Here is a 24428-nt window from a genome sequence, read left to right on the forward strand (position 1 = left end):
ACTCCCTTGCTCTTACTTGAGCCAACACTAAAGAAAACATGTCCAACCCATATCTACCCAAATTTTTCAGCTTCCTGTGGGGAAAGATGTGTTTCTTGAAGAAACACTATATCATATTTCTTACGTTTAAGAAAAGAAATAACCTTCCTTCTTTTTATGGGGTGCCCTAACCCATTCACATTCCACGTGGAGAGAGATAGTACACTCATACCAACATTTGACATTTCGATATAATAGAAAAAATAAATTGTGTGCCAAAAACAAAATTATGAAAACCACATTTCAACATCAATGCAACAATAAAACCCCGAACTTCCCCCCGAACAAAACAAACAGAAAAAAGAAAAACGTGCGCATTATCCCCACGCACAAAAGCGGCAACCGGCCTCAATCCCTTTAAACTCAAAGAGTCCATGTACGCCTACGAGAGCCCCCGCGACAACTTTGCCATCAGATTGCTCAATTTCGCCTCACAAATTTGTAAGGCAAAATGACATAACATCAAATATTTTGTAAAACAAACCCCAGCCAATGGGTAGAATAAACACAAAGAACGTGTAGACTCATTCACAGAACTGTCTCACAAAGGTGTGTTCCTTCACAAAACAAATTCCAGCCGATATAAAGCCATTTAATTTCCTCGGACAGACAAACTTATCTTCAGTGAGCCAGCTGATGAGTGCAGCACAACATTCCAATGTCCCACGAAAATACTCCACAAATCATACTCCAGCCAACAGGAGGCATAAGCACAGATTCATCCATAACTGTCCCGAAGTAATGTTATTTAACAAGACAAGCTCCAACTGTTAGGCGGAACCAGCACAAAAGGAAATGAAACGCGCATCCCGGTTCCTCGGATGGTCAAGAGTCAATTCACTCGGAGGCAGCATAAAAGTATATCCCATGATTTACACAGTCCGCCAACTTCATAAAAGACATCCTTTGTGTGGGAATGTAGATATTTTGCGGTCATCCGTTCATTGCAAAAGTGATCTTCCGTCAATGCAAAAGTTTCAAGGAAAAGTGTTAATCCACAAAACAAAACAAACACCAGCCGTTCGGCAGAGCCAACGCAAAAAGAAACAAAAATGGCGCCCAGCTTCCTCCGAAAGCCAGTGTATGTACAGTGAGTCAATCCACTCACAAGAAAAACACCCAATGGTTACTCACCCATTGTTTCAATAAAAGACATTGCCTGATTGGGACATGTAAATACTTTGCTGCCATCCTTGTGTTTATTCTCAGTCTGTGATCAAAAGTGATCTTCCGCTGATGTAAGAGTTTCTTGCATTCCTTAAACCGATCGCGTTTCTCTCGTCGAGTTCGCAAACTTCGGGAACAAGAAAATATTGTAATTCTTCCAAGAAAGCTTTCCTTTGCTCCTAGCCTGGCGCAAAACGAGATCTTTATCGGATGATCAAAAAATTTGGCCAGGATTGATCGGGGCCTTCCTCCCTCAGCAGATCTGTGAGCTGGGACTCTGTGAGCTCGCTCGATTTCCAGCTTGTGGCCTGTTATGTCGAGCAGACTCGGGAAAAGCTCGTCTAGGAATTTCACCATATCTCTGCCCTCCTCATGCTCAGGAATTCCAACAATTCGAATGTTATTCCTGCGGCTTCTATTCTCAAGATCTTCAAGCTTTTCAAGAACACGTTCCAAATCAACTTTGGTCGCGGGCGGATTAGCAGCTAATTCCCTCTCTGATGACTCCAAATAATCGATTCATTTTTCAACATCTGTCACTCGTGACTAGCTCAGAGAATTTTTTTTTCCATCGCTGTAATCGATCGATGTATTACAGCGAGATCCTCCAAGTCCACAAGTACCATCGTCAACATCACTGACATGTTGGACAGTTGACGCTGGATTCCTTCTCTCGCCGCGCCATCCAAATCAAGTCCCCGGTCTGTAGGCCTGTCTGGGCTTTTATCTTGAAACCGTAAGTGTCTTTTAATGTATCCAGAGGCCGAGGATTTTGACTTCTTTGCCATGTTTACCTCAAACAGTAAATGTGTAACTGGGTGTATCGAATTTCACCGGATTATTTCATGAAAATAATGTAAAAAATTAGCAAAGTGCACAGAGCTGTCTCTCACATGTCTGCCCTACGCATGGCGTCACCGTACTCCACAAAGCATAATGTCAAACTTACACTCAATATTTTTCAACGTTTGCCAGATTTACACTGCTAAATAAGGCGGAAACGTGTCATCACAGTCTGTGACAAAGGTCTATTGTCCTAAGTGTCAAAAGCTTGATATATATATATATATATATATATATATATATATATATATATATATATAAATTGTTGTAAATACTGTTACCGGATGACTACAAGAGCGCAAACTGAATGAAATCCCACATGCAGTTTATTGTGCTATTCCAATCCCAATCAATAATTACCAGAAGAAAAAAAAAGGGGTACACAATACGGGACTTTTCATTATAAAGAAGCCCGAAATACACATGGGACTCTTATTTTGAAATGTCTGCACTCCCAGTTGTGAGCAAACTGACGGCTGATTCGCTGAGAAAGTGAATCTGATTCAAAGAGCTAATGGTAACCTGAGCTCCGGAGTTCAAACCCTCAGTCCTTTTCGGGTGATTCGTGAAAAAGACCCGGTTCAAAAGAGTCATTTGTTCACGACTCTCTCGTGCTGGGTTTGTTGTTGCGTGCGGTGCAGCGAGCTCATCAGAAACAGAATGGGTCAAAAGCAGCATGAGTCACACTGGTGGTGCGCGTTCTAAAAATATATTCAATAACTCACAAAATGGTATCTGATGAAATCGCATATGAATGCACATAACCCGACTGTCGCCAATGGCGACTAGATTTTAAATTATTGTCGCAATCAATTATTTTTGGTCGCATTTGCGACCATTTTAATCACAGTTTGGAGCCCTGTTTCACAGAAGTCATATGGGTTTGAAAGGGTGAGAACACGACAGAATTTAAATTTTAAGGTGAACTATCCCTTTAAGAGTAATACTTCTGCTAGAAGACTAAGGTAAAGTATGTATATATACAGTGCATTCAAAGAGTATTCAGACCCATTCATTTTTTTTTTTTACATTTTGTTATGTTGCATCCATATGCTAAAATATTTTACATTACTTTTTTCCACATCAATCTACACTCCATACTCCATAATGGCAAAGCAAAAAAACAGATTTTTGGTGCATCCCATTTCTCTGGATCATCTTTGAGATGTTTCTACACTTTGACTGGAGTCCACCTGTGGCAAATTCAATTGATTGGACATGATTTGGAAAGGCACACACCTGTATATATAAGGTCTCACAGCTGAAAATGCTTGTCAGAGCAAAAACTAAGCTATGAGGTCAAAGGAACTGCCTGCAGAGCTCAGAGACAGGATTGTGTCAAGGCAAAGTTCGGAATAACAAGGACTCTTCCTAAAGCTGGTCGCCTGGCCAAACTGAGTAATCGGGGGAGAAGGGTCATGGTAAGAGATGTGACCAAGAACCCGATGGCCACCCTGTTTGAGCTCCAGAGATCATGTGTGGAGATGGGAGAAACTTGCAGAAGGACAACCATCACTGCAACACTCCACCGATCTAGGCTTTATAGCAGAGTGGCCAGACGGAAGCCTCTCCTCAGTACAAGACACTGAGCACCTAAAAGGACTTGCAGACTGTGATGAAACGAAGATTGAACTGTTTGGCCTCAATTCCAAGTGTCATGCCTGGAGGAAACCAGGCACCGCTCATCACCTGCGCAATACCATCCCAACGGTGAAGCATGGTGGTGTGGGGGTGTTTTTCAGCAGCAGGGACTGGGGGACTGGTCAGGGTTGAAGGAAAGCTGAACGCACCAAAATACAGCGATATCCTTAATGAAAACCTAGTCCAGAGCACTCAGGACCTCAGACTGGGCCAAAGGTTCACCTTCCAACAGGACAATGACACTAAGCACACAGCCAAGACAAAGCAAGAGTGGCTTAGGGACAACTCTGTGAATGACCTTGAGTGGCCCTGCCAGAGCCCGGACTTGAACCCAATCGAACATCTCTGGAGAGACCTGAAAATGGCTGTCCACTGACGGTCCCCATCCAACCTGACTGAGCTTGAGAGGATCTGCAGAGAAGAATGGCAGAAAATCCCCAAATCCAGGTGTGCAAAGCTTGTCGCATCATACCCAAAAAGACTTGAGGCTGTAATCGCTGCCAAAGGTGATTCAACTAAGTACTGAGTAAAGGGTCTGAATACTTATGTCAATGTGATATTTCAGTTTTTTCTTTTTAATAAAGTTGCAAAGTTATCAAAAGTCTGTTTTTTGCTTTGTCATTATGGGGTATGGAGTGTAGATTGATGTAAAAAATAAAATAATTTAAAGCATTTTAGAATAAGGCTGCAAAATAAATAGTGTTTTACATTATTATATCCATAGTTGAATATAACACTCAGATTTGTACATACTGTAGACACTCGTACCCAGCAGTCTGTTCCATCTAAATTAAATGCAATTCTGGTAATAAAAGATCAGATAAGTTTATTAACTTTGATTTGGCAATTATGACTTTGCTATTTTTGTGGGTTATGGTTTTAATTTTCTAAACCACATTTAGAAGTTTTAACAAATTTTGTTTACATAAAAGTACAATGAAATTAATTAAATCATTCTTTAAAAAAAACTGTGTTGGTTACGCTGAATCTTGGTTAAGTCGCAAATTTTGGATGCACATTGCACAACAAACAAATATATAGCCACTTTGTATTTAAGGCCTAGCTATCTTTTTAAAGTCATTTTTAACATGATAATAATACAACACTTCTGTGAAATCTGACAGCAGATAATCAAACTAATTTATCTGCTGTGCGCAGACTGGGTTTAAAGTTAGGACTTCCCTGAAACAAAGTTTCTCACGCAAAGAAATTATCAGCCAGTCTGCAGCTTCCTCTTTTAGCTAAGCTGCCCTTGCTGCTGCTATAGTAGTTAACACACCAAACATAGCACGTCCAAATACAGAATCATGGCATGGACTGGAATGTGCTCTACAATGCAGCCTCTATACATGCACACACATAAAGAAAGTATTTATATTCCTCTCTTTAAAAGGATAAAATTGATAAAATGTCTTCCAAAGAAGTACAGAATGCAGTGTTAGCATAATTAGCAGTGTAAAATGTGTGTGTGCATGTTTCTGAATTTTATTACAGTGTATATATACACTTGAAGTGTTTGAACTCTCTTGCCCTACGTTGACTTTCCCATATATAGACATTCAGAGCAAGTCCTTATTTTACTGCCAAGATTCCTCAACAGCCAATCAGAGCCTTGATATGGTCGTGCTCTGACCCTTCAAGCAAGTCGACATCATTCATTGCCTGAGTGAACTAGCACAACTAGCAATTAGCCTACATCATTCTGTGTAACTGACAGAAATGGAGCTAGACAGAGAGAAAAATTAAGACAAAATGATAACTCAATCCCTAATAAAATAATAAACACTTCATCTTATTTGGGGGTGCGTTAATTAGGCTAAACAAGTGTTAGTGTGAATATACCACTTAAAAAGGTCAGGCCAACATTTTTACTAAATTCTCAATTGGTTTACTTCCTGACTACTCTGCTGATGAACTAGCTAAAGATGTTGTCACACTAGGGATGGGCAATAAGCAAAAAATTGTTTCATGATATTTTTTTTTTATTTATTTTTTTATATTGCGATATCTGATACAGCCATCAACCCTCCCCACTGCTGAGGGATTGAAGAATATTTTTGCTTTATTGATTTTCCTTTAGAAATTAAATTAATTTATTGAAACACGAAAAACCTAAACCAAAGATATTTCTAAATTCAAACTGCACTTCAGATGAAACAAAAAATCGTGTATAAACAATTTCCCCAAATCCAAACATTGACCTTCTTCAACTTCCTCCATTAGCCCCATATGCCTTCACTCAAGTATTCATCTACGACAACAGGTGGAAAATTACTAATACAAAATTAAGATCTAAATACAATTATCAATGTTAACATAAAAATAATGATAATAATAATAACATTTAAAAATATAAACCATTACCTCTAGAAAGTTCAACACAACCCACATAATTTCTAATTTCTACTTACATAAAACAGTTTGTTACTTTACTTAGTCTGTGCTTAAATTAATATAAAGCACCAGTTTTCCTATCAGGTGTAAACCTAATAAATTCATTTGTGTTCCCCAATTAATGCTGCCTAATAATTTCCACTGTGTTTTTATCTAATTAATTTGTATTGCATTTTGTTAATGCAGTTAATGCTGCATACAGAAAATGAAACAGAACTCAATTTTAGGTTCAATGTGAACGTATTTTTATATTATTTATGATTGAACCTCTGAATAAACATCAAATCAGACATGCGCATCGATTACTTTTCTTTCGTCTGTACTTCAAAATATAATAAAATGTGTTTCTTCGATCGTGTGCCTTTGTGTCTAACAGCATGTCTTGTCATGTGTCTCTCCGAGCGTCTTACAGGTCACCCGCCACAGTGCTGGGTAGATGAGCAAAATTACCTTCCACTGCATGGGGATGCTAATTTTATACCCTGGGCTACTATTTAATATATTTGCCTACTTTCCAGCTCCATGGTTGTGTCATTTACCAATCATAATCTGTCAATGAGTGTCGCAATCGGCATAGAGATATATGCCAGATATCGTTGATATCCAATTACATTGTCTTAATGCCCAGCCCTCGCGCCATTCACTTCCATTCAAACAAAGGAAAACAGAAACGCAAGTTCTGCGAAGAAATTCTGCATTCCGCTGAGCATGAAAGTTCAAGTTTGGATAACTCTGGCTACATCCACACTAATCCATTTTTGTTTGAAAACTCTGGAAAACGATGACGTTAGGGAACTGAACACAAAGTAATGGAGAGCATGTGGATGAGAGCTGTAAACATAGCAAAATTAGTGTGGACGTGGCCTAAAAGATGGTATGGCCCTCACAGAGCCCGGATCTCAACATCACTGGGATCACATGAGGAGACAGAAGCAATTCAGACAGCCTAAACACACAGAACTGTGGCAAGTTCACCGAGATGCCTGGAACAACCTATCTGCCAACAACCTTGAAAAACTGTTCACAAGTGTACCTAATAGAACTGGTGCTGTGTTAAAGGCACATGGTGTTCACACCAAATATTGTATTAATTGTTTTATGTTTACTGCTCTTTATATGAAGTAAACTAATAAGTACAAATTATTCATGCCATTATTTTTGAAAAACTCCTCACTATATAACATGTTTCACAACTGCTGAAAACTTTTGCACAGAACTATATTTCAAAGCTGCAAATTTTATTGTTGCAGGAAAGTAAAAATTTAATATTCTAACATTTTGAATACAATATTATTATGAATACAATATTACAATATTATGTTGTATTTTTATTAATTAAAACCAAAAGTCCTCGAGCATGATGACATATCCTGTGCTGCAGTGTTTGAAGTGATGCTCAAAGCCTAGTCTGACAGCAGCTTAGTAACCCCCCCCACCCCACCACACACACACACACACAATTTGCCAATTCAAAACACTGACAATACCACAACATACTTAATTGAGCATGGCAACAACTGTAAGCTCTAACTGATACAATTAGAGCTGTTGTGCATAATTCTCTCAGTTTTGGCACAGCCAATGGCGGGACAGGACTGTTAAGGCACTTTCCACCTTTTGGCCAAAAGATTCTTGTTGTGGAACCATGCTGTTCCATACCGATACAATCTTCTTGGCACGGTTGCAGGTTTTTTTCACTATGGTGCTGTGAAATCAGGATTAGAATTGACTGATTGAGCAAGTGACCAATCATGAGTCGCCACGTCACTACAGGTGTTGCACCAGCATGGTTAGTAATCGTACCGTATCGAACTGTGCTCAAGTGGAAACTGGAATGCTAAATGGAAACATTACTCTCTAGAACTGTTTGGCCCGATGGTGGAAAAAATTTTGATGTTTGATGTCACTAGCGGTCTAAAAAAATTGCACACTGCAGCTTTAGCAAATTTTGGAACTAACATATAACAATAAAACATATGCCAATCACCACTCTTTTATTAAATTTTTTAAAATAATTTCTCCCCAATTTGGCATGCCCAATTCCCACTGTTTACTAGGTCCTCGTGGTGGCGCAGTTACTCACCTCAATCAGGGTGACGGAGGACAAGTCTCAGTTGCCTCCACTTCTGAGATAGTCAATCCGTGCATCTTATCACGTGGCTCGCTGTGCATGACACTGCGGAGACTCACAGAATGTGGAGGCTCATGCTATTCCCCGCGATCCATGCACAACTTACCACGCGCCCCACTGAGAGCGAGAACCACTTATCACGACCACGAGGAGGTTACCCAATGTGACTCTACCCACCCTAGCAACCGGGCCAATTTGGTTGCTTAGGAGATCTGGCTGGAGTCACTCAGCACACCCTGGATTCGAACTTGCAACTCCAGGGGTGGTAGTCAGCGTCAATACTCGTTGAGCTACCCAGGCCCCCCACCAATCACCACTCTTGAAAAATCCAATAGGATTCTCGAAAGGTCCCCTTACCTTTGGTGGGTCATAGAGCTCTAGCTGGTACCGCTCACTGGCTGTGTGCTCATTGGTCCTCCTGACCAGCAGGCGGCAGCGCAGCCAATGCGGGGGCCTGTCTGAGATAGTGTCATCCACCTCCAGGTACCGTAGTTGGCCCTCCTTACATACTTTTCCTGTTTCCTGCCTGCGTCTCACAGTCAGTAACCGACTCCAACGCTCCCACAATGCACCTTGCTGCGAGGTGTGGTGGGCAGGTGGCAATTGTGAGGTATATTCAACGTTCGCTGAGGGTCCGCCCCCTTGGACTGATTCATCCCTTGGGCAACCACTTGAGGAATCATCAAGTTGTGGGTATTTCTTAAAGAGTCGGCACATGCTTTCTCGAATGCGGACAGAAATATGAGTTACATCTCTACGGGAAGGGAAAGGCAACGCTGTGGGCGTATACCGTTCGGACCCAGTCTGCCGTTCCTGGGGTTCATCTTCCTGGCTGTGATGCCGAGTTCGGCATGTAGTGTCTGCAGGAGAGCAATGCAACAACTGCTCCTGTTCCCTACTAATGCCCCGAGTATCCGGTTTGGGCGCAAAGACCGCAACAAGAGGTGTGACTCCCGTCCGCACAGTCTCCCGGTAATCCAGCACGCCTGAAAAAGAAGTGATGCGTAAGCGGCCGGTCATGGGTGGAAACGGGGGTAGGGGCGGAGGCAGAGGGGCGGGTTCTGCATCTTTAGCCACCTCGCAGCTGAAGTGGTGCTGAAACAGGGCGCTGAACTGCTTGGAGAAATTTTCCGGTGGGACCACATCCTGCACCGGCCGCTCTTGGATGAAGCGCCGGTAGTGCTGGGCAAGTTCTCGGGCGGTGGTGCTGGCATGCAACTCGCAGAACTCCCTCCATCCACAAGGAGGTGCTACGGACGGTGCAGTGCTCGTGGTCTGCTGGACAGTGTTACCATTCATTGCAGTAACCAGCACAGCAGAAAATCACTGCGAATAAGAGACGAAAATAACATCAACATCACAGAATTTGAACTTTAGGCCTTTTTAATGCACTAGACTTTGTGTTCCTTTCACTTTCATTCAAACATGTGCATGGTAGAGTGGATATGCAAGCAAAAATTTGGTGAAGCTGTGAATTTGTTTGGAAAAAGACATCTGACAATTTAGATCAATTGACGATCTAAAAGTCACAAAAAACAAAGCTGCATGGTTCGCGTTTTAACATTATTATTTGTAACGTTTTTTTCTTAGAACTACTTTATTTATTAAAACCAGCAGCCCTAGAGCTCAGAGGTATGCTACCCGACCCGTGTCTGACGGGACCCCACAAACAATTCGGGATTCGGGCTTTGTACGGGTGAGTTTTTCAAATATAACTTCAGGTTTGGGTTCGTTATAAATGAAAAACAACACACACGAACACACGAGTTGGGGTCTGATGCATGGAGAAGGAATTGTTAAAGGGTTTGTTCATCCAAAAATGAAAATCCTCTCATGATTTACTTACATTTAAGCCATCTCAGATGTGTATGACTTTGCTTCAGCAGAACCGAAGTGAAGATTTAAGCACATTCCAGCTCTTTTTGTCCATACAATGGAAGTATACAGGTGCCATTAGACTGCTGTCTGTTTGATGGTACAAAAGGCATATTTAGGCAGCATAAAGTAATCCACACGACTCCAGTTGAAGTAATGTCTTCTGAAGCAAATCGATAGCTTTGTGTAAAAAATAAATGGATAATTAAAACTTAAAAATAAATAAATAAATAAATAATAAAAAAATCCCTTCCTTACAGCAGTCGACACATCAGTGATGTAAGCGCAATGGTGCGTTCGGAAGCGCGCACTTTGTATCCAACAAAGGAATGAACATTATGTGAGAGTTACGTCATTTCAAACAGCAACTGGAAGCAATGATTTAAAGTTAAAAATGTTTTAATTATCGATTTGTTTCCTACAACAACCTATCGATTTGCTTCAGAAGACATTAACTGATCGACTGGAGTAGAGCAGATTACTTTTATGCTTCCTAAATATGACTTTTGGACCGAAATATAGCCAGCAGACTGATGGCACCTGTATACTTCCATTGTATGGACAAAAAGAGCTGAAATGTGCTTATAAAAATCTTCACTTTGGTTCTGCTGAAGAAGGAAAGTCATACACATCTGGGATGGCTTAAAGGAAAGTAAATCTTGAGAGGATTTTAATTTTTGGGTAAACTAACCCTTTAAGAGAGGTTTGGTCAGAGATCTTCTATACTGAGATAAAAACCTCTTTTACCATAGGAGAGAGCTTAACGGTCAATTAGTGTGTTACGACAGTAAGTCACTGTATGCAGAAACCATAAAAATGAATGGGGAGACCCGTAAACTGACACCTACTTGTCACAAAATCATCTGTGACTATAAAACTGCAATTTTATTGTAGTGAACTCCACACATAGTTCATTCTAAAAGGATTGTTTAGTGTAAAACATGTTGAAGATTGGCGGACAAGCGGTCAATTCATTAATCAATAAGCTGTTTCCTCACAAAAGCAGATTATTCAGCACACTGAAGCATCCCCTCCATTGACATCCATTCAAAAAGAACGCCGTCCTCGCCAGTGTACCGCCCATAGAATGTCTATGGTACCGCTGCGTTATGCTATTTTAAGCTAAGATTGTAGACTCCATTTAAGACGGGTTCTGGTTTGGTTTGGGGATGGGCTTAAAATTTGACGGTACTGGTTGGGTCAGGTCACATGGTACCAGGTTTGGGCTTCAACTTAAGGTCCGTGCAGACCTCTACTAGAGTGTGACATCACATTCTGTTGCCCATGTTTGTTGCAATGTTCGAAATAATTTTGCAGGTTTTAAATCTAGTGTGATGACACTTCAATCTATTTTACAATCTGTTCTAATACATTTTCGGTTGAAAACTCTGTTTTCGGTTTCCTGACGTCATTGTTTTCCAAAGTATGCAGTATTAGAGAACATTTACAAAACCATTCCAGTGTGGATGAGTGTCGTATACATAGCAAAATCAAAGCATTTTCAACGAAAAACGCATTAAGCCGTAGTCACAATAGGCTTTGAGCATGCAAAATTATTTCAGACACCACAGGATATGATGTCACACTCAAGGGCTTCAGGTTTAAAAAAATAACAAGTCACAAATAACAAATAATATTATATTCAAAGTGTTACAATATACCATCCAGGGACTAAAAACGGGTAAAGGAACGAAAACGAACTGAATTTTTAGTAGAACGTAACCGAAAACCAGAACAAAGTGATTTTCAATTGTTCCGGAGTGAAAACGTTATTTTTAAATGCTGGAAACCAGTTATAACCGGTTAATTTTGTTCCAATAATTTTTTCATGAAACTTAAGGCCAAAGGGGTTATCATAGTATATTTTGCATGTTGTCCGAAAAAATGAAACATGTGCTTTGAATCTGAAGGAAACTGCTGCATCACACATTTCTTTGCCTAATTGCCTGTTGTGGATGTCGTATTCTGTGAATGAAGACCTTTTTAACAACCATTTATAATTACCACATATACATGCATGGCTAATTCAGATACAAGAAAAACAAAAACATTGTTGTTACCAAGTCGTTACTGAATTATTGTTAGATATGATGCATTAATACAGATTTGATGCTGCCGGGTTTTGACTCAGAAGCAGATCTTTAATACAAATTTGTAGAAATATGAGTTAAACTGTTAATTAACTGTATGCTTGTTACTATTTCTATTGTGATAAATCGCACATTTTTTGTTTATTTTGAGGCAAGTGGCTTACTTTGAACTTGTTTTTCCAGACCAAATTGCTTGCTTCTCTTGTGAGATCTGGCAATGCTGCAATTGGTATTTCATCCACCCCTGAGCGCAGAATACTGTCATTTAAAAAAAAGAAGAAAAAAAAAACAACTTTATTAACAATTCTTTTATTTTGTTCTAACCGGTAACCATTTGGAAAGGAGGCTGCGGAACTTTTGAACCAGAACAAAAAAAACAAACATTTTTTGCTCAGAATGAACCATAAAAAAATAAAAAAATAAAAAAAATTTTTAGTCCCTGATACCATCTACTTACTTTGCTGCAACAATAAAAAAAAAAACTGCTTTGAAATATGAATTCTTTGTATTGAGCCAGAGCCATATGTGTGACATTTTTGATCTTCTATTGGCCACACGTCTTCTTATCATCTGAATTTGAAGGACAGAGTTCTTAAACTGTGGTACAATGGCATGTTACATTTTTTTCGCATGAGCTTCATTTCTGTTCTCCTGTATTTGGATGCATTTGAATGCAAGTGAATGAGTGCATGTGTAGTGTGACCACAGTTTCAGCGTGGACATGGCCATACACTACAGATGTGAGAATATGACAGATAATGACAAACGTTTTAATATTACATTCTACATGAACTAAAGGTTTAAAAGTTCTAGAGTGTGTTTGAATTGGCACGCCAAACTGCGAAAAATCTGTGTCTTTATTTACTTTGCTCACCTTCAGACAAATGAATCTCTGTACCGAAACTGCTCAACCAATCCAACTTTCTATGAACGCTAACAAACTGTATCAGTTTAGCTCATCACCACAGGGTTGACGGTTTGTCCTGCGCTCAGCTGAGAATGTGTCTGGTATGCGACAGATTCTTCACTTTTACTCATTCAGCTCTTCAGTACAGGAAGAGCATGACTAATATCGCTCATGCCACTTCACCTCATACGACAAGTGCCACAGGTCAGAGGAAGAAATATCTGAGAGGCCATATTTTGATGTGAAGAGCGAAGTAAAGGGATTTTGACAGACTAAGGAAGCTGAAAGTGTCAGAGGTATCTGATACCAGTCACCAACGGCCGCGGTTCTTGATGTGGAATCCGGTTGCGTATTTGCGCTGTCCAACCTGCACGGGGTACAAATCACCTCAAGCTGCAAACACGGAATCAGATCGCGGTCACCATTTGCAGAAAATTTTCATTTGAGGCTAAAAGAAAATCCAAACATGGGTGCTGTGTGGCTGCACCAGACGTGTTGCGACACAAATGGAACCAATCAGGCCATCCTTGCTTCCCCACATCCTCATTTACAAGTGTGCGCCCTTCTCGGACGCCTGTGAACATATTTATTCACAGTGAGAGGAAAGCGCATCTGTTCTTTTACAGGGCCTTTCTCAAAGTGCCGTTAGAAGCCCTGAAGCATGACAAAAATAAGGTTTAGTACATGAAGAAAGCAATGCATCTGAAAAACCACAACATTCACAAGAAAAGAAAAAAAAAGGGGGGGGGTGGTGCGCATTCTATAGACGGCACCACACACTCTTTCCTCTCTTATTGGGTGACAGGAAGCAGTAAACCTACACAAGAAGAGGAACACCCATCACACTCTTGTGTATGTATAGCTGTTTTCTTTGGTGTGTGAATTCCTTGCTGAAAACAAGACTTGCAAAACTGGTCATCAGCATGTTGTGTTTTGGATACTGTTCCCCATAATGGGATGCTGTTGAGCTCAGTTACTCATTCTGACATTATTATTACACACTTGTAAGACTTTCATCTGTGGAACTTAAAAGGAGAATTTTTAAAGAATATCCTGGCCTTTCTTTCACAAATAATACAAATAAAATGGGGAATGGGTCCAAAATTACAAAATCACTCCACTTAAAAAAAAGGGGAGCTTTTTACCCCAAATACCATCCTTTAACTTATTGGACAGTTATTAAAAACTTTTAAATTTAATGACCTTGACCAAAACTGAAAATGACAAGTATTTTGTCTCACAATAAATGTGTTAATTTAATTAAATTTGCAACATTTTAAAAATATTCAGAACACCTCAGAATCAACCTTTAGACACCACACGCAATTTTCTCATGGATCAGGAAAATTTTGCAGTGCATACTGACAAACTGGTGTTTAGGAAAGTGCCATGGTAGGTTTTGTTGCTATTTATAAAACAAGCCTTCTAACCCACGGGGCCTTTAGCCCCGTTGTACCCTATAGTCCATCCAATGAGAGCACAATATTCTAAATCTTCTCAAGCCATACGATAGCTTTGCGTGACAAACAGACTGGAATTATATTCGTTATTCACTGAAAATCTTCCACTCTGCTTTTACTCTCAAATCAAATATGACACCATTGACATTTACTCACAAGACACATGATACTGGAGTTTGACGTCAATGGCGTCGACACAACATTTTTGTAATCTCTACCACTTTTGTAGTCCATTTCAGAGGCGAAGATTTGTAGTGAACAACTTCAATTTTTGTCTAAGCACAATGCTTCTGAAGACTTTTGTTTTAAAGAAAAGGAGGGACGAGTCAAAATTATTTTTGTGGTAATCAACATTATGCCACAAATGCTGTTGACTGAGCTTAACTTGTATTGAACCCAAAACATTCCTTTAAGCCACGGTTAGACTAGGATTTTAGTAGGGTTGGATATCGATTTTCTGATTAATCTTCATTTGAACGATCCCAATATTGATTCTTAAAATCCCAAGATAGATCTTTTACTCTGCTCAAAACCCTCTACAATATATGCAATGTATACACAATATATGCAAGACATCATATTTATTGATGGAATAGGCCTACAAGGAATTTGTACTTGTCATTCAAATTTGCAGGTCAACTTTTGGCAAGCTTGAACTTTGGAATGCAATGGAATTAGATATTTCTTTGCATGAGCTTACGTTTTCAGTCTCCTGCATTCGGATGCGTTTGAATGCAAGTGAATAGAGTGCATTTATTGTCATTTTGGAGCTTGACAGACCCAGTCCCCATTCACGTTCATTATATGGAAAGTAGTGGCCTGGATATTCTTCACAAATTAACCTTGTGTTCAAAAGAAGAGAGAAGTTCAAGGGGGTTTGGAGCAATGGACAACGAAACTTTTACATTTGGGTGAATGTCACATTGTGAGACTAAAACTAATAAAACCAGTGAGACTTTCTTGGTAAATCAGCTTCAGCAGCTACAGTTGAAGCCAGAAGTTTACATACACCTTATCCAAATACATTTTCAGGTTATGTTGATATAGGACTCGTTTTACTGTGGATATAGATACTTGTCTACCTGTTTCCTCCAGCATCATCACAAAGTCCTTTGCTGTTGTTCTGGGATTGATTTGCACTTTTCGCACCAAACTACATTCATCTCTAGGAGACAAAATGCATCTCCTTCCTGAGTGGTATGATGGCTGCGTGGTCCCATGGTGTTTATACTTGTGTACTATTGTTGTACAGATGAACGTGGTACCTTCAGGCGTTTGGAAATTGCTCGCAAGGATGAACCAGACTTGTGGGGGTCCACAATTTTTTTTTCTGAGGTCTTGGCTGATTTCTTTTGATTTTTCCATGATGTCAAGCAAAGAGGCACTGAGTTTGAAGGTAGGTCTTAAAATACATCCACAGATACACCTCCAATTCAGTACACCTCCTATCAGAAGCTAATTGGCTAATTATCTAAAGGCTTGATATCATTTTCTGGAATTTTCCAAGCAGCTCAAAGGCACAGTTAACTTAGTGTTTGTAAGCTTCTGACCCAGTGGAATTGTGATATAGTCAATTAAAATGTGAAACAATCTGTCTGTAAACAATTCTTGAAAAAATGACTTGTGTCAGGCACAAAGTTGTCCTAAACAACTTGTCAAAACTATAGTTTGCTAATATAAAATTTGTGGAGTGGTTAAAAAATAAGTTTTAATGACTTCAACCTAAGTGTATGTTAACTTCTGACTTCAACTGTAATTTTTTGCTGGTGAACAGCATATCCACCTGCAAACCAGCACCAGATCTGCACTAAACAGCATGAACTAGCATGGAAATTCATACTGCTCTAAGCTGATTTTTTCTTCAGATTTAAGGGAATGCTTCAAACAAGAGGCACGTTTAAGCCGTGTTTACAGCATGGCCCGTCCTGCGAAGCGCATGCTCTCTCCTTGCTGTTGTTCAGGGCACATGTCGTGTGAAGTGGTCCCGCCCCCTGCGTTGGCCCCCTGGGTGTTCATTCTATCAGTGATCATCCAGCCTAGTAATGACTCAGCAACCTCCAAAAACACTAACATCACTTCTCCTCTGGCACGCTCTCTTTATTCATCCCTGCGTGCACGTACGCTAAATTCCTGTCCTTTTTTCTATCCAGTCTCTGTGTAGACCTCAGTTTCTTTTCAAAATACCTTCAACGTTCTTTTATCTTTCATACTCCACAGTTTCTCTGTCTTTAAACACACAAGCAGTCACATCCCTTCATTCTTTTGATACTTTTTACCCATTTCCTGTTTCATGCTATTATCTTAATCACTTCTCTCACTTGTCTCTTCCCCTCTTTTTCCTTTACTTTTTAGTCCACCTTGTAGTTTTTTTTCTAGCCTAATTGCTTTTGTAGCCCTTGTTTTTACGAATTATGTTGAATTGCGCCGAACTGCGAATCTGCATGACGCGAAGACACGTGACCAATAGAAGATCGAAACGTCACACTCTGACCTCTTAGCTCAATTTAAAGGGTGCATATTTTAAAGCTGTGTTTTTATTGTTGCAGTTAAGTGAGTAGACGGTATATTTCAAGATTTTTATCATAATATTTGTTGTTATTTGTGAAGTGTTATTTACTAAAAACTGAAAATCTCCTGCATGACGACATATCCTAGTCCGTTGCATTGTCTGAAAAATATTTGTATGCTCAAAGCCTAGTTTGACCACCTCTTCAGTTAGAATGAGTTGAAAAAAAAAAAAAAAACTTCCAGCTATTGTTGCAAATTACAAACATAGCATTTGTTGTAAACTGTTTTCTTTTTTTTTTTTTTTTTTGTAACGAAAAACACTGTTAAATAAAATAAATTAAAATTTAAATTAAAATTTTTTAAAAAAATACTGCCATTTCTCTTCATGCCAATTGATTAAGTTCTCTTAAAAGGAAATTCACCCAAAAATGAAAATTCTGTCATCATTTACTCATGTTGTTTCAAACCTGAATGACTTACTTTCTTCTGTGGATCACGATAGCCGAAATTTTGAAGAATGATGATGCTGTTCTTTTTCCCATACAATGAAAATGAAAGGTGTCTGAGGCTGTCAGTCCTTAACACTGGGGGTGTGCAGTGAAGCCATTATCTGTATTTGTATCTGTTTCTGTCCATATGACAAAATTATCTGTATCTGTCTCTGTATTCGGATAGAATCGTGTGTGGGCGGGGCTTAAACCGGAAGTGCGTCAAAACTAAATGAAACACCCTTTTTTACGTGTTACTCTTACATTTATAGTTTCTATTGATAAAATATGCCTTGTATATGCCTTCTCATAATAACAGCCTAATTATTATTATTATTATTATACAATTATTATTTTAAAAATATTGTTTTATTCTTTTTTTTTCTTACCAGAAGAAGCTGAATTTGTAGGCTACATTAACTGTGGAATATGTTGTGGTTTCTCCTGGTATTTCAGATATTAATATCTGCATGAAACAGAATTTTTGATTGTCTGTTCATGTATAACATTATTCTGGAGGCAAGAGATGTCAAGCAAAATGTGAAATGTCAAGCACACATTTTGCAGTGAATAATAAATACAAATTCAAACATTAAAAGAAATTACAATAAAATCAATATAGCCTACAAACAGGTGAAAGTCCAGAAAGACCGCGCACATCCGATTTAAAATCATACCGTGCGCATTTTTATTCATAAGGTTTATACTTTATAAATATTGGCTGCACAGATTCATAAATTCATTGTAATTTTGGATAGGTTTATTTAAAATGTCACATTATCCTTGTGCTTTTTCGATAATCAGTCACACAAATATTTTGTATATTATTCGGATGAATCCGTTATTCGTTTTGAAGTCATTATTTGTGTCTTTCCGAATAAGGTATTCTGCTTCATGCACATCCCTACAGAACACCCTGCCTAACATCACCTTTGTGTTCCACGGAAAGAAAGGTACATCAGACTCTTGGGCTTCAACGCTTCGCCACAGTCCGCTAATGGGATCCCCCCTGAAGTCCGAGACCCTGTGCTTGAGCCCAGGTAAGCCTGTGCATTAATGCAATACAGGTTAAATACAGGTTAAGCTCAGTCGACAGCATCTGTGGCATAATGTTTATTATCACAAAAAAATTATTTTGGATCCCTCCATTTCTTTAAAACACAAAAAAAACAATGGAGGTTACAGTGAGGCACTTACAATGGAAGTGAATGGGGCCAAGTTTTGGAGGGTTTAAAGGCAGAAATGTGAAGCTTATAATTTTATAAAAGCACTTACATTAATTGTTCTGTTAAAATTTGTGTATTGAGTAAAGATTTAAATCGTCGTATTTACGGTTGATTTAGGGTTTTCAGAATTACGCCATGGCAACAAAGTTGTAAAATTGGATATAAGTTGACAGAAAATGTAAGTGAGTGATTTTATCACACTAGAAATACATTTTTGTAGTAATCAACATTATGCCACAAATGCTGTTGATTGAGCTTAACTTGTATTGAACCCGGAAAAGTCCATTAAGAAAAACTGGATGATCTATTGGATAATGCATAAGCTAAATTAAAAGATATTCAGTAATAGTTATTATTTGTATTATTATTAAACACCAGAGTTTGAACATATTTGATATAATATGAATATTATCAGTGAATCGAACAAAATGTTGCGAGCCGCTGTGAGAGCGCTGAAAACAGCACATCTCGAGCCCCACACGAATTCAGTGTATGTAATGTGACAGCGCCGCTCACTCATTCACCCTGTAGCAGACAGCGCATGAAGACTGTATAGCTATTTATTTATTAAATGCAGCCTAAACCCTCGTAAGTAGACTTCAGTAGACTTGGAACATAATGCACAAGTCGTATGGACTAATTTAATGGTGCATTTATGGTCCTTGTCAGTAATGACTTACAGTAATGACTAACACAGTATTAGATTTGTGTCGGTGTCATCTGACTCATCCGTTTAAAAACGTCAGTATCTGAGCCAATACCGATCCAGGTATCGTATTGGTGCATCCCTAAGTAATAATGAAGCTATTAACAGATAATTAAAATCCCTGACATTAAAATGTTACTCAGATACAAATCCAGGGACTTGAGCTGTAAAATGTTAGTCAAACAGATATTACGGACTAAGCACGCAACCGCTACAAACCAACTGCTCTATCAAGACGGGCAGACTCAAACTCACACACACTTAGTTCCCAAGCATCATTCAACATCAAATACTTCTTCAGCTTGGGTGAATGGTGTAATTTCCGTGTTTTGTATTCCAACTCGACTTTAAGTCCATTACATTTGTGACCACTAATTCCCCGGCTAGGGTCTTTGGAAGCTCAAACCACAGGGTGAGTTTCCTGTACTGCGGGGTCGTGATAATAAAAGTGGTGCCCTGATGATACAGAGTCTCAGAAACTGATTCATACATGTAATTTTGCTGAATCAGAGAAAACGCAAACCTCGCGCCTGCTTCCTTCTAATGTGTCACGAGCATCCAAACAACACAGAATGAAAACTTCACACAAGCATGAGAACTTCACGGGATGCAAACAGAAAGAGTGCAGGAAGCAGACAGCCAGTGGCCTTATTATTCAGAGACAGGAAACCCTGCCCTGCCTTAGTGACCAGTTACTTACATACACACACACACACACACACATAAATGTTCGTCAATCACACCATTAACACACAGATATGAACTCTGCCTCTGTTTAAGGTATGACTGGAAGCTGGTTTCTTGAAGGCTTTTGCCTTCAAGCAGGATATGAAAAAGAAGAGGCTCTTGGGATTATTCTCCCCTTGACTCTTCCTGCCATACTGTCCAGACATTGTTTATATACCCACCATTTTATCAGCATGCATTTTCTCTCTCTCTCTTTCACACACACAATATATAATGCACACTTACAGAGAAATAAAACCAGAAATTAGGGAATCAATGTCTACTTCTTGAATAATTAAAGTCGTGATAATTAGTACGAGGTGGTGAAATCGTACATAAACATACAACTTTTACTCCCATAGAGAAAAATAAACAAACCAACAAATAATGTTATAAAGACTTTTTGTTTAACCCCTAACCCTAACATAAACTTAACCATAAAGGCTAACCCCTTAACCAAACCCTAAACCTAGCCATGCTTTTAATAGGAAAAAAGCTTGTGTGCCAAAGAAGAAATAAAACATCAGGGTTTGGAACAAGACAAGGGATGCGTATTACAGGTTATTTACATACATAAGTCATACGTATTGCATAAATAAATAAATAAATAAGGAATGAGCAACCCAATGTGTTCACTGATGTTTCCTTTCTCAAAATGTATTTTGGACAGGAGGCTAGATCAAATTAAATGCCTGTATTACATAGATTTGAAATTCTGTTTGTTGATTGGTTGGTGTCTATGGGAATAAAAGTAGTTGCAAGTCGTACGATATCTAATGATTTTGTGATCTTGTATATTATTATGAGTTGTCATGAGACTACGGTAGGTCATGTTTTTTCTGTTGTGTTTTCAAGCGAGGCACCCCCATTTAAAAAAAAAAGCGAGATTTTAACAGTAGCACATAATAATCATTTTCATTAAAAACATTAAAAAATATTACTACATTGTTTAATGTATATTAGATCATTATTAATGCTCATTCAAATGATTCTAGGGCCCTGTGAAATTTGTTTTATTTTTTCCCATAATACTGTGTTTTAAAGTTTAATTAAATTTTATCATAATAAAAAAATCAAATGAATTCATAGAACTTAGGCCTAAATGAAATGAAACAAAAGAATTACTTTCAACATACCATTGAATTATTTTTTTCAAATGAAGTACTTGCAGATCCTTTTTTTTTGTGTGTCAAAAACAGTGCTGCACAACATTTTTATTCAGTACAACAGCACTCTTGCTTGTGAGATATTGAATATACTGTATATAATGTAATTACTATTGCTATATTATTATTATTATTACTACTGTTTATTAATACAACATTGTCTATTACATTTTACAATACAGTAGTAATATATTTCTTTCGCAATTTCTTAAATTTCATGCTTCTGGTTAAATTGAGCTTTTATTTTGGAGTCAAGCCGAATGAAGAACTTTTACTTTGTATGCTTTGCTTTATGACAACAGCTTCCCACTTCCAGCTAAGCAGTTCGCTATATGGCTTAATGTGCTTATCAAACTGCTAAAGGTTTGATTTAATTATATAAATATATAGTCTGCATGTGCTGCATGCGTCACAGTAAATGAGTGCTCTGCTGTTTGTCATCTATTACACACACAGAGCACATGTGATGATTGTGATTACACATGATCACGTGAAGATCACACATTTTTTTCCGAAGTGCCCACCACATGCATACATATATTTATTTATTTATTTACATCTCAGCCTTTTGTTGTTTAATCATAATAATTGAGCATATCACGGTTTTACTTTAATTAAATGTGCATTCACATATTTATTTTATCCCAAATATATCAAATTCCGTGGCATTCCGCTGTTTATAATTCCATTCAATTACAGCATCGCGGAAATTATAGCGCCCTCTGATTTGAAATAATCAGGGTTGCTGCAGAGTTTTTAAAATCAAATTTAAGACTTTTTAATACCTTTTTCATGACCTGAACAAATCAAATTAATACCATATCCCCATACTGAAACAAACCCACGCAATCTCAAAATAAATCATGTATCACATACTCTTACTTAAACAGGCAGGGGCACACATTCAACAAGAGCTTAACATTGCTTATCAGTAAAGCAGGGTAGGCTATATGCCAAAAATGAGTTTAAAATACTCAAGACAAGTTTTCCACATATATATCACATTAAAATTGGTTTACGTACCATTATATAAATAGATACAAATTAGAAGGGGGCCTGGGTAGCTCAGCGAGTATTGACGCTGATGCTAAGTCACGAGTTCGAATCCAGGGTGTGCTGAGTGACTCCAGCCAGGTCTCCTAAGCAACCAAATTGGCCCAGTTGCTAGGGAGGGTAGTCACATGGGGTAACCTACTCGTGGTCGTGATTAAGTGGTTCTCGCTCTCAATGGGGCGCGTGGTAAGTTGTGTGTGGATCGCGGAGTATAGCATGAGCCTCCACATGCAGTGAGTCACGCGGTGTCACGCACAGCATCTCAGAAGCGGAGGCAACTGAGACTTGTTCTCCGCCACCCGGATTGAGGTGAGTAACTGCGCCACCACGAGGACCTACTAAAGTAGTGGGAATTGGGCATTCCAACACTGGGAGAAAAGGGGATAAAAAAAAATAAAAATAGATACAAATTAGAGGTCGACCGGTATTGGATTTTGCTGATTCGATAATGTGTTGAAAGAAAGCCACTTAATCTGCTAATGGGCAGGGGGTATTGGATTCAGAGCGTGGAACTTTTAACTTTAAAGACACTTTAACTTTGAAATACACTGGGGACTTCTTATTTTAAAATGTTTGCGCTTCACTGCTTCCAGCTGCTCATTCAAACAAATAAGGGATATAAAATGTGCACTCCTACAATAATCTACAACATATTACAATATAAACAATTAAAAGTAAACATTGTCATATTTCATCAACACTACATTATCAACAGTTGATCATTAGTGATCGCTTGTCATAAATTTCCGATATTGCCTAATGATTGTGAACTGCTCTGCAACAGCTGAAAACACTCACAAGCCCCCGCGTGCTTGGAGAAAATACAACAGTGCCGCATTTTCACTTTGAAGGACACAGCACATGCACTTATTGAATTAAATCATATTATTTTGAAGATTGATAATCACATTAGGTCATATCACCATTCCTGTCTTTCCACCCCCAAATTTAAGACCTCTTTAAATAAAAATTACCATTTTTTTTTTTTTATCATTTAAGATATTTAAGACTTTTTATGACCTTAAATTTTGGAAAACTTAATTTAAGACATTAAGACTTTTTAAGGATCCGCGGGAACCCTGAATAAGACCATTTTAAATGATATCTTCTATACTGACTCCCTGCAGTACCTTCATGTACCCCTGGTTGAAAACCCTGAGTTTAAGACATCAGTTTTAACAAATAGTACAAAAAGATAGCAATAAACTAGATTTTTACATTTTCATTAGACAAAACTCGCTGCCACAATTCTAGGGTGTTGGTTGCCAGGGCATTACTGTGTGGTTGCTATGGTGTTCTGGGTTGTTGCTAGGACATTCCTAGATACCATTGTTGTCAGATTTTACTGCTGATTTGAAATATGTTCTTTTATCATAATCTTGACAAACCATTTTTGGAGATTTCGGTCTTTCCCCATTCAAGTACATAGGAGCTGTACTTTTATGCAGCTTGTCCCCATTCACGTAGATAGGAGCTATACTTTTATGCTGCTTTTTTTATATAGAAAATAGCTGCCCAGCCTGCCCCGGGAGCATTCCAAAGATGGCCACTGAGTGGACTGACTTGCCTTGAAAGGGACTTTGGTATAGTATAAATAAACTTACTGTTGTATGAGCATTTCGGTGGAACAAAACATGCAATATTTTTGGTAATTGAGGTGCTGGTGCCACCATTTGTAGAATTTTATGGAACTTAATGGCACCAGTGCCACCACTCTCAAATGACAGTCTGAAGCCCTGTAGTGTATTTTAGGTGGTTGCTCACTGGCCCAAGTCTCTACGATATTCTGGTCCCTTGATATGCTTCAGGTCCCTCCTTCAATCGAAGTCTTAAGGATTGCTTTTGTCCGTTTTATTGTCCACCAGGCAAAACTTGTAGGTGTTGTTTGGTTAGAAAAGAAAAAGCACATTTTTCTTCATCAAGCCACACAATCTGAGGTATCATTCATGTTTGTCATGTCAACATTGTGGGATGAGTTACACATCGCCAAACCCCTAGCCCGAGTATG

The 24428-nt window shown here is 38.6% G+C and overlaps 1 protein-coding gene across 5 annotated transcripts in view; it reads right to left on the reverse strand.

The window, feature by feature from the left end:
- Positions 1-24428, reverse strand: part of LOC127430205 (SH2B adapter protein 3-like) — a 77726-nt gene that overhangs the window by 49112 nt on the left and 4186 nt on the right. Inside the window, exons 1-3 of one of the 5 annotated variants that reach the window (XM_051679801.1) lie at positions 13055-13730; positions 12345-12438; positions 8573-9541 (exon numbers count right to left, since the gene is read on the reverse strand). In XM_051679801.1, coding sequence (XP_051535761.1) covers positions 8573-9514 — 942 coding nt within the window. In that variant the 5' untranslated portion in view covers positions 9515-9541; positions 12345-12438; positions 13055-13730. Of the gene's footprint in view, positions 1-8572; positions 9542-10061; positions 10172-12344; positions 12439-13054; positions 13731-17535; positions 17748-18473; positions 18569-24428 lie in introns of those variants that run through there. The other 4 variants (XM_051679834.1, XM_051679823.1, XM_051679815.1 and 1 more) reach the window with 4 other exon arrangements.

This window comes from Myxocyprinus asiaticus, chromosome 3, assembly GCF_019703515.2.
Source record: "Myxocyprinus asiaticus isolate MX2 ecotype Aquarium Trade chromosome 3, UBuf_Myxa_2, whole genome shotgun sequence".
NCBI classification, from domain to species: Eukaryota; Metazoa; Chordata; class Actinopteri; order Cypriniformes; family Catostomidae; genus Myxocyprinus; species Myxocyprinus asiaticus.